The sequence below is a fragment of the Trachurus japonicus genome, chromosome 24 (assembly GCF_045865225.1).
Source record: "Trachurus japonicus isolate A0001 chromosome 24, Traja_1.0".
NCBI lineage: Eukaryota > Metazoa > Chordata > Actinopteri > Carangiformes > Carangidae > Trachurus > Trachurus japonicus.
The window spans coordinates 27,474,016-27,487,759 of record NC_140930.1 but is presented as its reverse complement, the minus strand read 5'-3'; the positions used below and the strand labels follow the sequence as shown (position 1 = coordinate 27,487,759).

At 42.5% G+C, this 13,744-nt stretch overlaps 1 protein-coding gene across 8 annotated transcripts in view; it reads left to right on the top strand.

Moving 5' to 3' along the window:
* ccdc85cb (coiled-coil domain containing 85C, b) overlaps positions 1-13,744 on the top strand; it is a 49,971-nt gene that overhangs the window by 28,173 nt on the left and 8,054 nt on the right. For 4 of the 8 annotated variants that reach the window (XM_085771235.1, XM_085771236.1, XM_085771234.1 and 1 more), the window contains 2 exons: positions 7,215-7,294; positions 8,421-8,462. In XM_085771235.1, coding sequence (XP_085627361.1) covers positions 7,215-7,294; positions 8,421-8,462 — 122 coding nt within the window. The remainder of the gene's footprint in view (positions 1-7,214; positions 7,295-8,420; positions 8,463-13,744) is intronic. The other 4 variants (XM_085771239.1, XM_085771240.1, XM_085771238.1 and 1 more) reach the window with 1 other exon arrangement.

The following is a 13,744-nucleotide window of genomic DNA, read 5'->3' as shown; positions in this document are numbered from 1 at the left end:
CAGGGGGGCCTGTTAAATTACGCATGCCAAAAACAACATAACTGGGCTGTAATACGAGTAATATCTGTTATATAAAGTTAGGAGAATGGTGGCTCTTTATTATTGCCCTCACACCCCCCCCAAATAAGAGCAAAACTAAAAAAAATCAGCCTCTTTGCTTGCCTGAACGCTGCAAACATTAGAATGTCCAGCTAACCATCTTACTAGCTACAGTAAACTTAAATCTAAGGGGCATATAATTAGATTATTTTTGTGTGCTCTGTTGTGAAGTAGGGATAGCCTAGGCTACTTAAGAAAAATACATGTTCATTTCAGACATAACTTAAAGGGCGTGTGCCCAGGACACTGCTATAGAATGTTTTACCGTAGGACATGTAGCTAAACAGGTTAGAGACCTGTTTAGAAATTTGTTTAGCCTGTGACAGAAGACTTTGCCCTTTGGCACAATATTATGTAGGCTAATGTAGTAATGTGCATGTTGAAGACACTTTTACACATCTCATGTTAAAGAATTAAACTGTGCAAGTTTTTTACAGCAAAATTGAAATAAACAGCTTTAGAGTAATGGTTAAATGACTTGTTACAGGGAGAATGGAGGCTCTCTGCCTTCCACCTAGCATCTCTTGGCCGAAAACCAACCAATCCGCGCCTCCGCCCTGGTGTCCCAGCTCTTGTCTCGGCGGCTCCATGACACGTAACCCGTAATCTCTTGTTTATGACCGATTAGACTACACAAATATACACATTGTGACATATGATATTCAACATTATCCACCGCTCCATGGATTGCTTTCTCCTCAGCTTTGTTGAAAATAAATGCACATGATGGCCGGGAGAAGGGTTAGCAAAACAGCAAAAAAGTGACCGAACCTGCATAGTTCCCCTTTAAATAAATCAGCTGGCAACACACAAGTCAGCTGTAGTCAGTACAACAATCTTACAAAGTCAACTATGGCTGTCATTTTAGTGGACAAGATGACTCTCTTTGGTTTGGAATGACTTGCCTTTCCTTTTATTTAAGTTTACATGTCAACAAAGACATGTTTCAGAGATTACAATGAATTTTGAATCTGTCACAGTATGTGGTGCAAGAACTGACAGTTTATTGACCGTTGCAACAGTAACAAACGGTAGCGGGGTTTATAGCAAAAGATCTGTGGACATAAATTGGATCAGCAGCAATAAATCATTATCACTTTATTGCCCATGTCATTTATCGATGAAAAATAATTGATAAAACACAACTGCCTTTCCTTCTCTTCATCAATTATTGAAAGATTGAATGAAGTGGAAGTCCTAACAATGAACACACTTTTTAATTTTTTTATTTTAAAAGTTGATCAACCGACTGGTTCGGGTTAGAAGTTCTGACTAGAAGCAGTGGTGCCTCTTCTTGTCGAGGTTTCGTTTCCCCTCTTTTTCCCTAATTTTTTCCAGTTTCTTAGGTGGGCCTCATTCAGATCCCTCTTCCCAGCAATGACTCAGTATGTTCTCTCCAGACTTTCTGAAAGTTGCTGGTTAATGGAGATGTTATTGTATGATAAATTGGACTTTGTGTAGACAGTGAGGTCAGATTTCATGGAATTCACTGTACTTTTACTTAGTGTTGGTGCAGGGGAAGGAGAGGGAGAGACTGTTTAGACTGTTTCTGCTCTTTCTTCAACATCTTGAGGTAATTGACCCAACCTCCTGCCTTGAACACACATATCCACTCACACACACACACACACACACACACACACACACACACACACACACACACACACACACACACACATAGACACACACACACACACATAAACAGATGGGTTGAAAAAATCCCCTCTTTCGCACAAACGCTTGCTCGTACCCCCTCCCTCCCACACACACAGTCAGCTTAGACGCCCATGCAACCCACGCTCACTCCCTATCGTACGAGTGCTGCGCATAGGCACTCATTCATACTCAGCACACACTTACACACAGAGCTGAGAGAATATCCATGTCTCTGTGCTAAAACACAGTGCCACAGCTGTGAATAGGAGATGAAAGCTAGAGCCGAGCCAGGAATAATAAAAACAGAGTGATTTCAATGCACTGCAGGCTCCTAAACAGCCAAGGGATCTGACTTCAAAACATGAGGGGATTCCAAAACCCAGTCCTTCTTAACTATACTATTTTACCAAAGCTATTTTGATGTATCAGGGAAATGGAATCCAGTGTGCAGGTAGTTTTTTTTGCCATTAGTGTACATTCCTGGCAATATCAGCTCAGTGCCCAGTGTAAATTTGTGCACACACTAATTTTATCACACCGCCCTAATCACCAGCATGTCTTACTCTGTGCTGTCTGCCTGTACTTTGCCTCCTTAAAGAGCGACCTGCTTTGACCTCCAATAAACTCAGTCCCACCTACTGCCTTATACTCGGGGTTGAAACATATGAAGGAAGGGCGTGACAAAAGGAACACATGTGGAGATGGAAAAGCACTAGAAATGTAAAGAAGGGAATGTTATTGTATATTAACAGAAAGACCAGTGCCATTGTATAATCACAAATCATTATGTCCTTTAAAACAGTGAGCACAATATAATGCTGCCATATGCTGTAAGATATGATTTTTGTCTATACAATAAAAAGCCCCCCCAAAAAAAAAAATAAATAAACATCCCCAGCGTTGATCTGTTAAACCATTGATTCCCACTCAATTATACTATACTATATATTTTATTTATATGGATTTTGAAACCTTTAATGCATGTTAGGAATGAGATTTATCAGGCAACACTTGGTTTATGTTGGTATAATCTGCTTTTGTGGGATTTGTTGACATTAATAAAAGCAAAGAATATCAACTTTATCCTGCTTATTACAAACTCCACCTACTGGAGAAGACCATGTAACAGTGTTGTATTACAGTAAGTGGGCCTTGATTTAGGATTGATTTTGAAATAAAATTTAAATTTACCTGCTCATTAAACAAGTCTTTAAACATACTGCGGTCACTTTTTCCCCACACACATCACCACATCAACCCTTTCACTCAGTTTTAACACTGCAGTTGTTTTCATTGGCATTCAGTTTGGATGGGGAAACGTGCCTCAATCCAAAAAGCTATAAAACTGTCTGCAGGAAAAAAAACAACTTGCAGCCAAAGGGAATGTTGTGTTGAGTGACTGACATTGTGCAGAAGAGGCCGTGATGTTAAGCTGTGATGGACAGATGGATTTAGGATAATTGAAGCCCAGCAAAAAAACAAAAAACAAACAGGTCACTAACACACAAGTTTTTTTGGAAGCTGCTGAATTTATATATTGATTAATAGTGAGTGACGAGAACATAAGACACAAACATATTTCCTTTTCCTCATCACCAACCTACAAAGTTGACCAGTGGGTCAGTCTCTCAAATGTCTTCATTGTTTTTAAGAGCAGAATAGACAGACAATGGGCAGAGCAGTTAAAGTAGGAGGGATGCAATAAAACAGAAAGAGAGGGAAGCAGGGAGTGGGGCAGAGTTAAGGAGGGAGTGGCTGCTGGAAGTGGGTCACAGTGGCACTGACGTGATGAAAAGTGACGTGTGTGTGGGGGGGGTGGGGTGGGGGGGTGGACTCACACCACTGTCTGCGTCACCTTTTGTCCAGTGCACACACAAATACACACATTCTCACACTTAAACATGCATCAGCTCAATTCACTGGGTAAACAACACTTGTTAAGATTTTAAAATAGCTTACATAGGTGTTATAAGGGCAACGTTTTCTCTTCTCTCTTTATCTCTCTATCTCTCTGTTGTGCACTGCTTAGCTGGACATTTTATACTTCTCTGCTTCTTCACTGGGCCTTTTACTTTATCAGCCCTTAAGATCATGCTCAGGTTATGCATAAGTAATGACAGCCTCTCCCTCTGTGCTTGTTGTGTATAAAGGAGAAGATACTGGGCTGTGTTTTGCAGGGTAATTATTTTGGCTCGGTTCTGCCATCTCTGTGTGATCTGTAGCTTTTTCCTCCAGCTTCATGGTGGAGCAGCGAGAGAGAGGATTGTGAAGCCGGAGGGGTTGGAGGAGATAAAAGGATGCAGGAGTGGCAGGGGAGCCAAGGAACAGTTCTATTGCCTGACCTCTCTCCCACCAGGATGATGACAGAGCCGGAGCCGGGTGTTAAAGAGAGGGTGACGGGCTTCTTCCTGCAGATCCTTGCAGCTCAGTGTGTGTGTGTGTGTGTGTGTGGGAGGTGGTTGTGCATGTTTGGTGTTCCTGTGAATGTTCCCACGGCAGATCTGCACATATTTAAGCAGGACCACTTAATCATGTCATGTGTGATGCGCTCTGAGATTTAACGTAACCCCTTACAACACATCAAAGGCTTATAGATAGGGAGAGGGGAAAGAGAGATGGCGCTGTGTGCAGTGAAGACACAGCTCATGGCAGTGGGATTCCTCACTTTAGGCCAATTCTGGGATTCTCCCATCAAATAGGGTACGTCTGAGCTATTTATCTTAGATTGCTTATCTTAAATTTTATTTAATTAGATATAAGGAGATTAAAAAATAAGCCTGACAGACTTGGATGACTTTTGAGTTTATTGGATTACAGACTGAGAGCTCTCCATCACTGAGTAAAGTACACACCACTTAAACCATACCACACACGATAAAAAAAAAAAAAAAAAATCATAAGCAATCAGCATTGGTTTTCTGTCCGTCCTGTCTATCTGAGGCTTCTTCCTTTGTTGTTTGAGTGTGCCACTGATGACTGAAGGCTGAGGAACCTTCATCCTAATCGGCTTGAGATCTGGCTGCAGGTTAGGCCAGCAGATGAATCCAGATTAGAGGGTCAAAGGGCAGGAAGGGAGGATTACCAGCTCTGGTCACTACAGTCTCCTCTTGTAGCTACCCAACCACAGGCTAACCAGCCAACTGACAGCACTGTCTGCACTGGCTGGCCTTAAAAGTCGAAGGGCTGGACATGAACAGGCCTTCAGGCCCAGAAGGGGCAACTGTCAGTCTCCATGTGTACTCTCAGCTCTTGGAAAAGACATGCAGTTTATGTATTTATGTACCGTTTATGCACCATAGAAGCAAGCACCATACATCTCCTCATCTGCAACTGTATTGTTTAATTTTGGCTGGCGTATTTCAGAGCATTTGGACTGATGCTGAAGAGAGAAGACTGGCTGTGTACTGACTGAGAGAACACTGTCTGACTTTCACAAGTAATCAGTTGTTTAGCTATGGAAAACCTACTGATTTATTTAGCACTAAGCATCATTTTTAGTGTAAATCAAACTTTGGCTCCAGTATTTTGAATGCAAAACGTCATACTACATTAGTTTCAGTAGTAAATGCTAATTGTAAATGTTTGAATCTCACGAGAAAGGCATTAGAAACGTATAGGTATATGCGCTAAACTGGCTTTGCTAATATCTATGAATCTATAATCTATGAAAACTGTTTTAATACGATTTGTATTTGCATTGTTTAAGAATTCATATTACAGCAGAAAGCTGATTATAACAAACTCCAGCTATTGTTTCTGACTGTGTCCTGTACAGTGCAAAATGTGGAAAAAAGTGAAGTGTGTGTATCTTGATTGTTGATTCTGCAGAATAGTGCCCCCCTGGTTGCATAGTGATAATCAACAAGGTTATAGAAATTGTTTGGGTAAATCCAAGGTCACCAACTCACCTCAAGTTGTGCAACAAGTTGTGATTTCATGTGTGTGTGTGTGTGTGTGTGTGTGTGTGTGGTACCCTACAGCAGTGACTTCTCATCTGCATCTTACTCAACCCATCATTTTCATCAGCAACCTCCCCACCGGCTTTTCTTCCACGCTCAGCCTCTCTGTGCTTCCACTTAGAAAACAAAATAAAATAAAGCTGTGTGCACAGTGGTGCGCGCCTCACTTAGCTGCTGGAGTTCAGTTCCTGTGCGCAGCTCGGCTTTGATCTCACTGTAAATTAAACATGCCTTTTTAGATAACAGGCTGTGTGCCACCTACTGAGTCAAACTGTACCTCCACTCTTCACACAGCTGCTGTCCCTGGTTTGAACCCGCTGGGGTTGATTGATGTTAACGCAGAATGCTGCTTTATCAGGATCGGCAGTGATGGTGCCTCTCTGTGGAGCACTTAGGCCACAATTGCACAGTTTGTCAGGTGTGTACGATGTAGTAATAGTTCTGTGACGAATGTCAAAAAAAGACGGTGATGCCTGTTTCACGGTGAATGAGAGAGGTGCAGGGAAAATGTGGACCAAATGGGGAAATGGCCCCAGTCAAGTCTGAGGTCAGAAGTTAGGTCAAGCACTACTAATCTGGGTGGGAACGCTCAGCGCTTGACCCTTGACACTTAGCTACTACTAGTTTTTGTAGCACATGAGGACTTTTCACCAGGCACCGCAGATGGTAGAGAGATTTACAAAGTAACAGTTAAGATTTCCTCAACGCTTAGCTTTACTGTAGCTTTTTTTGTTTTGTGTTAATTTGTGTGATATCTATGCTTTTCACTATTGATTGGTCACAAAATGCTGTGTCATGATGTTGAACAATACTCTGACAGGTTTTTAAAACATCTATGGACCAAAATAATCGGGGGTTTCCAAGTCAATATTTTGATCAATCAGTTGTTGCCAGTCATTTTTCTGGTACTTGTTCCCTTTGGCCAAAATCCAAAGAATTGACTTTCAACTACAAAACTAATGTTCCTTCAACCTCAGCTGTGGTTTGTGCTAATTGCAAAAGTTACACACATGCTAACATGCTAAACTAAGGAACTGAACATTATGGCCACCTCCTAAACGTTAGCATGTTAGCATTGTAAGTCCCGTCCTGTTCACTGTTTTCTCATACGATTAAGTCACTGACTCACTAATAATGCCAGTCAAACATTTTTAATTTTCCATGTGTAGAAATATGTGGTTGAGTATTATTGATACAACATCTGACCTGTGCACACTGTTGTTTTTTGAGCTGCTAGAACTATTTTTAAGTCAACTGAGTGTCAAAAACAAAACAAAAAAACTGCACATATTTCAACTTTAAACTTTAACCCTCGTGAAGCTGCTCGTCTGGAGAATGCTCTTTCACCACGAGGGTTTGGGTCTCTCAAAGTGCTGGGCAACCTTTTGGAGCTCTATATGTGGTCGGTGTGCTCCAGTGGCCCTGCCTGCCTGTTTTCCGCTTGAGGTCTTTTAAATGCTAATCACTTCTCTCTTTTCTGCTTCCTCTCTCTCTCTTCAGATTCCTCCTCCAACTACATCAGGCAGCTGGAGACGAAAGTACGGATCCTGGAGGACGACAACAACAAGCTCCTCTCGCAGGTGAGGCACATGCGTCTGCGTCACTGTCAGCCTCTCAGTCACAGACATCTGTTTGCCCACTCCGGTGCTGTTTGAGTTCATACCCTCGCTACACTCCTCTTTGCAACCTCGCAACTCACCCGGAGACATGTGATCGGCAGCTGTGCGAGATAAAGTGGTAGCCTGATGTAGCCTCTGTAGCCACCCCCTCACAACAGCCTGCCTGTTAGTTGGAGAATATGTTTATCCATGTTTAATTCATGGGGAGTCAGTAAGCTCCAGTAGCGAGCCGTGATGTTAGCCCCCGAGGGGAACTGTGGGAGCGGAGGAGAGAGGAGAGGAGGTACAAGGAGGGGAGAGAGGCATTAAGTGACAGTGACAGAGTAAAGCATTTCTCCCAAAGTTGACCTTGCTCTGACTTCTCTCAAATTTGGAGGATGGAGGCCTGAGTGAGTGGAGTTGGGAGTGTGAGAAAGAGGGTGGGTGGATTTCTGGTCTGGTTCACCAGGAGGTCGCATGTCAGTCTGCAGAGGTGTGTGTTACACGCACACCACAGACTCCTGGTGAAATGTAACTGAAGCGTATAAGTCATTTCAAAATCAAAATGTATAGAAATAGCATAAAATATCTCCATACAGCCTACTGTCTTTCATATATTATTTGTTGTCTTTCTTTATCATGAGGTTTTCTGATGTGACTCAGTTTAATTGAATGTCAGGCTGCAGACAGCCGAGCTGGAATTTCACACTTCAAAAGACTTTTTGATTTTAAGCTTTTATTCTTTTTTTTTTTTAGTGATTTTTCTTCCCCCAATTATCTCACATCAGATTTATATATAGGCAGGGATTGTAGGCTGGAATACCAACCCTAAATGATCCTCATAACCTTTAAGTGCTACAATTAGATGTTACACATTGTCAAGGCAAATAATATGAACCTGCTTCTAAAAATGAGTTAATGGCCCTTGTTCACTATTGAAGTGATAATGTGTGTGTTCTTTCTCTGAGATGAAAACCTTTACATCTTCTTTTATGTATTTTTTTACTGTGTCTATATGTTTTGTGGAGCACAGGAGGAAAATATTCACAACGTAATAAAATTAATGAAATATTAAACCAATCCAACCATTATGTTCTTCTCTCTCCAGGCTTATAGCCGCTATAGCTTATCACAGATACAGACGAAAAAGGTAACTGTCTGAAATGCCACTGTTCGTTGGCTTCTCTGCTTGTCAACCAGTCGAGCCTCTTCTCGCTTTTTCCTCCCCTTTTTTTATCCGTTTGGTGGTGGGACTTTTCTCAGCTTTGAGCTTGTTGCTTTCCCTTCACACAGAGGGTGGACACACTAAAAAGGACCACCTGTAACAGCGTAACAGCCGAGTGAACTCAGTTGCATAATGAAATGTTCAACTTACGCTGACACTTTACAAAAGCGTGCTGAATCAGGTTTGTGGTAATGTTTAAAGGATACACAGGATGCTTTATTGCTGAGATGTTGGATGAGAAAACTGATACCACTCCCAAGTTCTGTTCACACAGTAAATATGAAGCCATAGCCACAGCTGGTCAGGTGAGCTTAGTTAGCATGAAGACATACAAATCATTTAGTATCAATCTACCTATCAGGGGTCTTCAATGTTTTTCAGGCCAAGGACCCCTGACTATATTGTATGAAATTGTGTTTTATATTAAACTGTACACAGATTGGACACTTACCTATTCACATAATACAGAGGTTTATATTCATGTTTTTATTTTAAACATGGAACCTACAATGAGTAGGGGGCCGTTCCGCTGCCATTTATAAACAGACCTTGTTAACTGTCTGTCAACTGCATGGTAATCATGCAGACAAGCTATTCAAACTATTTTAAACATAAATGTGAAAATGAAATAATATAAAAAATAGTCTAATCAACCAAATATTTTGCGACCCCCCGTAGTACCTCTGTGGACCCCCTAGGGGTCACGGACCCCCTGTTGAAGACCTCTGGTTTAAATCATACAAAAACTAAAGAGGAAATACAACATGCTGTGGTAAAGTATCTAACCATCTGGTGGTCAGGAAGTCATTGCACCCAGCTGAGAAATATTCTAGCTCATAATCCCTTATAAAACCAAGATTTATTATATATTTCTCTGTAGACTCATGTTTTGTCTTTTTCTCTTTTAACCAGACTAGCATCGTTCTGCTTGTTGTTAAACTAAGCTGTAACTTTATATTCATCGTAAAGACATTAGACTTGTACCAATCTTTGGCATTCATCCAAACAAATTTGAAATCTCTGTCAAAGCTTTCTTTAAATCGATGTTTAGGCCTGTGATGTGGTTTTATCAGTGAAAAAAACCCAAAATTTACGACAAGGTGAAGCTACACCCATTACCATGGAACTGAATCAGCTCTCTGACAGCGTTGTTGTCACAGGCACAAAGGAATTAGGCTGTGTTACCTTGTAAAGGTCCTGCTTCTGTGTCCAGTCCTGTTTTTTTGGCCCCTCTGCGCTCTGCTGGCATGCTGTGCTAATGAATGAACACAGGTGGACCTGCTTGTATGTGGCCTATCTTGGCAAGAAAGCCTTCCTCTGTCCTTGTTTTGCACCGCGCAGTCAGTGTTTGGTGGTACGAAGGTACCCCAGGTGAATGAATGCTACATTGTGCTTTGGTGCATAAATGACACATGCTTGTCCTGGCTTGTCGGGACGTCTGGGGGGTGAATAATTTAAGATGCGGAGGCAGGTAGAACTGGGCATCCATAATGCATGGCCAACAACTGGTATGTGAGTGCAACTGAGGAACCTGGGAATGTCTGTCTGGAGTTAAGAAACATCTGGATGTTTGTGTTATTAATAAACTTTGATTTCTTGAAAGTGTACACCAGTAAATAATGAAAAAAGAGTCTTTTTCCAGTTTACTATTTAATCTGACTCTTATGTAATAGCCTACTTAATGGTGTGTCTGAATGCTAGTAGGTGGCATCGTTACAGTGAATTAGTTGCCTCAATGGACATGTTGCCTAACTTCCTGTGTTATGAAACTGGTCCAGTGAAACTTGTGTTAAGCCTGAAGGAAACAATAGCCTCTTATCACAGGAATGTTGACCCAAACAAGCTTGGCTGACGGGTTGTTACTGCACCGAAGGGACAGGGGCGGGAGATAACAACCTGCTCCCACCGCAGATATTAAGTCCCACACAGCACAGGTGTAAACACAATGAGAAAAACAGGTGTATGTCATGTGCACACGTGTGTGTGAACCCACACCCTCAAACATTCCCAACCAACCACACGTGCATGTACACGATTTGTTCTTTAGCTTTGATTCCCAATTCTCCCAACCAGTACTTTTCCCTATTAACTCAGTAAAGTGTGTCTGGCTGTCCCTACATGTTCACTGCCACTTGATTATTAACATGTAAGAGCTCAGCACGAGTCTGAGACGCACACATGTGACACACTCGGATAACTGCAGGCTCACAGAAATCATTTTGTGAGAGTGGACACCTGAATGACGACAATTTGTGGCTCATTTTCTGACACTTAGCATAACTGATTTATCAACTGAAAAAATGTGTTGCCTCAGATTGGCTAAAAGCAGGGGTGGGAGGCGTGGGACACAATAAACAAACTGTTATGCCACGTCACCTTCCCGCTGCACCATCCCATAATGTAGCTCATAGTGAATATGGAGGGAAACCTACAACTGGAAAATCTTCAGGATTTGGGGATCTATAAAAAAGAGGTCACCAAAAAGTAAACTTTTAATGGGGCTTTAAAGGGATAGTTCAACATTTTGCCAAATTGGCCTATTGCCATAATCCCTATAGTTTTAAGAGTAGGTTCGTTACCTTTAGTTGTCAGTGCAAGCTGTTTTTAGAACGGCAGAGCAGAGCTACTCAGAGTTACACTACGGAGGCTCATGGGATTTCTTAGTTTCCCTCATCAAACTTACCAAATACACAATCCACAAACTCCAAAACGCTCTGGTGGACAAGTTGTGACCTGCAAATTCACCACGCTATGAGATAATAACAGAACGTTACGAGACACAGCTGTTTTTGAGGTAAATTTATGCAAAACCCCTGATACACATTGCAGTCGGGGGCAGTTTTTCAGCAAGCAGTCTCTGCATTTGCCTCGAATTAAAGGTAACAAACCTACTCCCATGACTATAGGGATTATAACAATGGGCCAACTTGCCAAAATGGTGAACTATCCCTTTAAAGGAGTTATTGTATATGTTTCGCTAATGCTACACAACATTTGCACCAACAGCTTTTCTCACCAGGAGCTTCAGCCATCATTTAATTTACAAGAAGACAGGTTATAATGCAGCACTGGCTCTCCAGGGCTGCCTGGATGCTGCAATAAAGTTGTATTGTAGAATAATGGGATGGGCCAGCCGGGTCAGGGCTAGCTGGTTAACATGCTGGCTTCAGTACAAGGGGAAAAAAGAAGAAAAAAAATACTAACTGCTTCCCATCTCTGGAGACAACACATTGCGGGTTGGGGCTGGACTCTCAAATGTTTCAAATAGGTTAGGAACAGAATTGCACTTGCAGTCAGGAAAAATGATTATTTCAGACTACAGTGTCTAGCAGGGATTAGTCCTAAACTGCCTGTGTCCTGTATGAACCTGTGGTTGTTGGGGGAGCGTGCTGCCATCCTCTGTACCCTTGTGTCAAGGCGGCGTCACCCCCCACGCCTCATAACTCAAGCAGGAAATGATGCGTGGCGTCCACAGCTTCTCCCTGTCAGCTCCAAGAACATAGTGATGGATGGATAGACGGAAGGAGCCCGGGCTTTAGCCAAGAAGGCTGTGCAGAGGGCCAAGTGTCCCCCCGCTGTCTGGCAAACAAATAGCTTTGTTGGTCTCAGTGGTCAAGGTCAGGTCAGGGAAGGAAGTAAAGTTGGAGACGTGTTGGTTTGTTTGCAAGACTGGATTCGGCATAATATGAATCATAACTGGATAATGGAAACTCCCTTCTGAAGATGATGATCTTAGCAGGTCTGCTTATTCTCATTGTGTTTTTACGGCATACAGAGCATAGACTACTGACAGACGCAAAAGCCCGGAGAAATGACAAAGAGATGTTAGCAAAGGTGCAGATTCGAGGGCCTGAATATGGAAAGCCAAAGGGTGGATCAAGAAGTGCCAAGGGAGGGATTGGGAAAGGTTAGAGGAACACTAGCGGGATACTGAGCTGGAGGAGAAAGAGGGGAAGGGGACATCAAAGGACAGAGGAGACGAGGTGAATGCTGATTGTGTGCAAAACCACATGCGAGTGTGCACCTGAGTTATGTGACACAGAGAGAGATAATACGGAGGCAGACAACACTGCACAATGTCCATGCATCTATAGACGCGCACCCACAGCTCATTGGGGTTATTTATAGCCCAGCGCTCCCAGGCATCACGTGTGTTTACACACCGCGCCGCGCACAGAGGGAACATTAGTGCGTGACATGAGAAATGTCATAAGGAACAGTGGTGTTGCCGTGTTCTCTGCCCACGGAGGGAAGCGAGGCTGGTTACTGCCCCCAGGAACCAGTGGTCTTTGGCTGCTAATGAGGACAAATCTGAGGAACAGAATCCCTGCGTAATGTCCCTTGATGAAGCACGATGTGATACAGCCCCGGTGCTCTGAAGGGCCTTTTTTTTTCTTCTCGGAAAAAAACCCACCACAACAACTACAAATCAGCTTTGCAAAGGAAGCGCTTGAAGCAATGTGGCGTCAGAGTGACGACGAGAGTGCAGGCAGGTGCCAGTGTAGGAGGGTGGGGCGGGGGGTGGGGGGGGGGGGCCAGACCCACAGAGTCTTAAATGAGGCTCTAAATATACACAGTGGACCAGGCGGAAACATTAGCAGGCTGATATCAACTGACAGTACTGGTTATTGTAGACATGAATATAGGCAAAAACACAAAAAGAAGTTGTAGAGTAAAGTGCAGTAAAACATATTTTAATGGCATTTCTAACTTTTTCTCAGAAGTGCAGCTATTCCATTGATGTGTGTTGGGTGTTGTGTAAGTGTTGACCACTGTTGCACAGACAATTGCCGCTTTGGGGATAATAAAGACTAATTGAATTGAATTGAATTGAATTGAATTGAATTGAATTGAATTGAATAATCCAAATAATACAATTCCTGTAACTGTAAAGGTGATAGAGCTTTTGGTTCAGCTATGCAATATCTTTTCTCAAATGAAAATCTAGGCCGATAATTAAACCAGCCAGGTATTATTAGTTGATGTCAATAGCCTGTGTGCTGTTTTACATATCAGCACATATACAGTAATGGGTAGTAGTCCAGAAATATCCACTGGGAGGCTCTTACCTATTAGCTTAATTAAATCCAAATGGTGACTGTTTTTGGGGACAGGCAGTGTATAAGTTGGGCTCTACTAATGTTTACGGTATGCAGTATCAGGGTAAAGTAGGTACAGTAGGTTCTGTACAACGGTACCAGTTACAG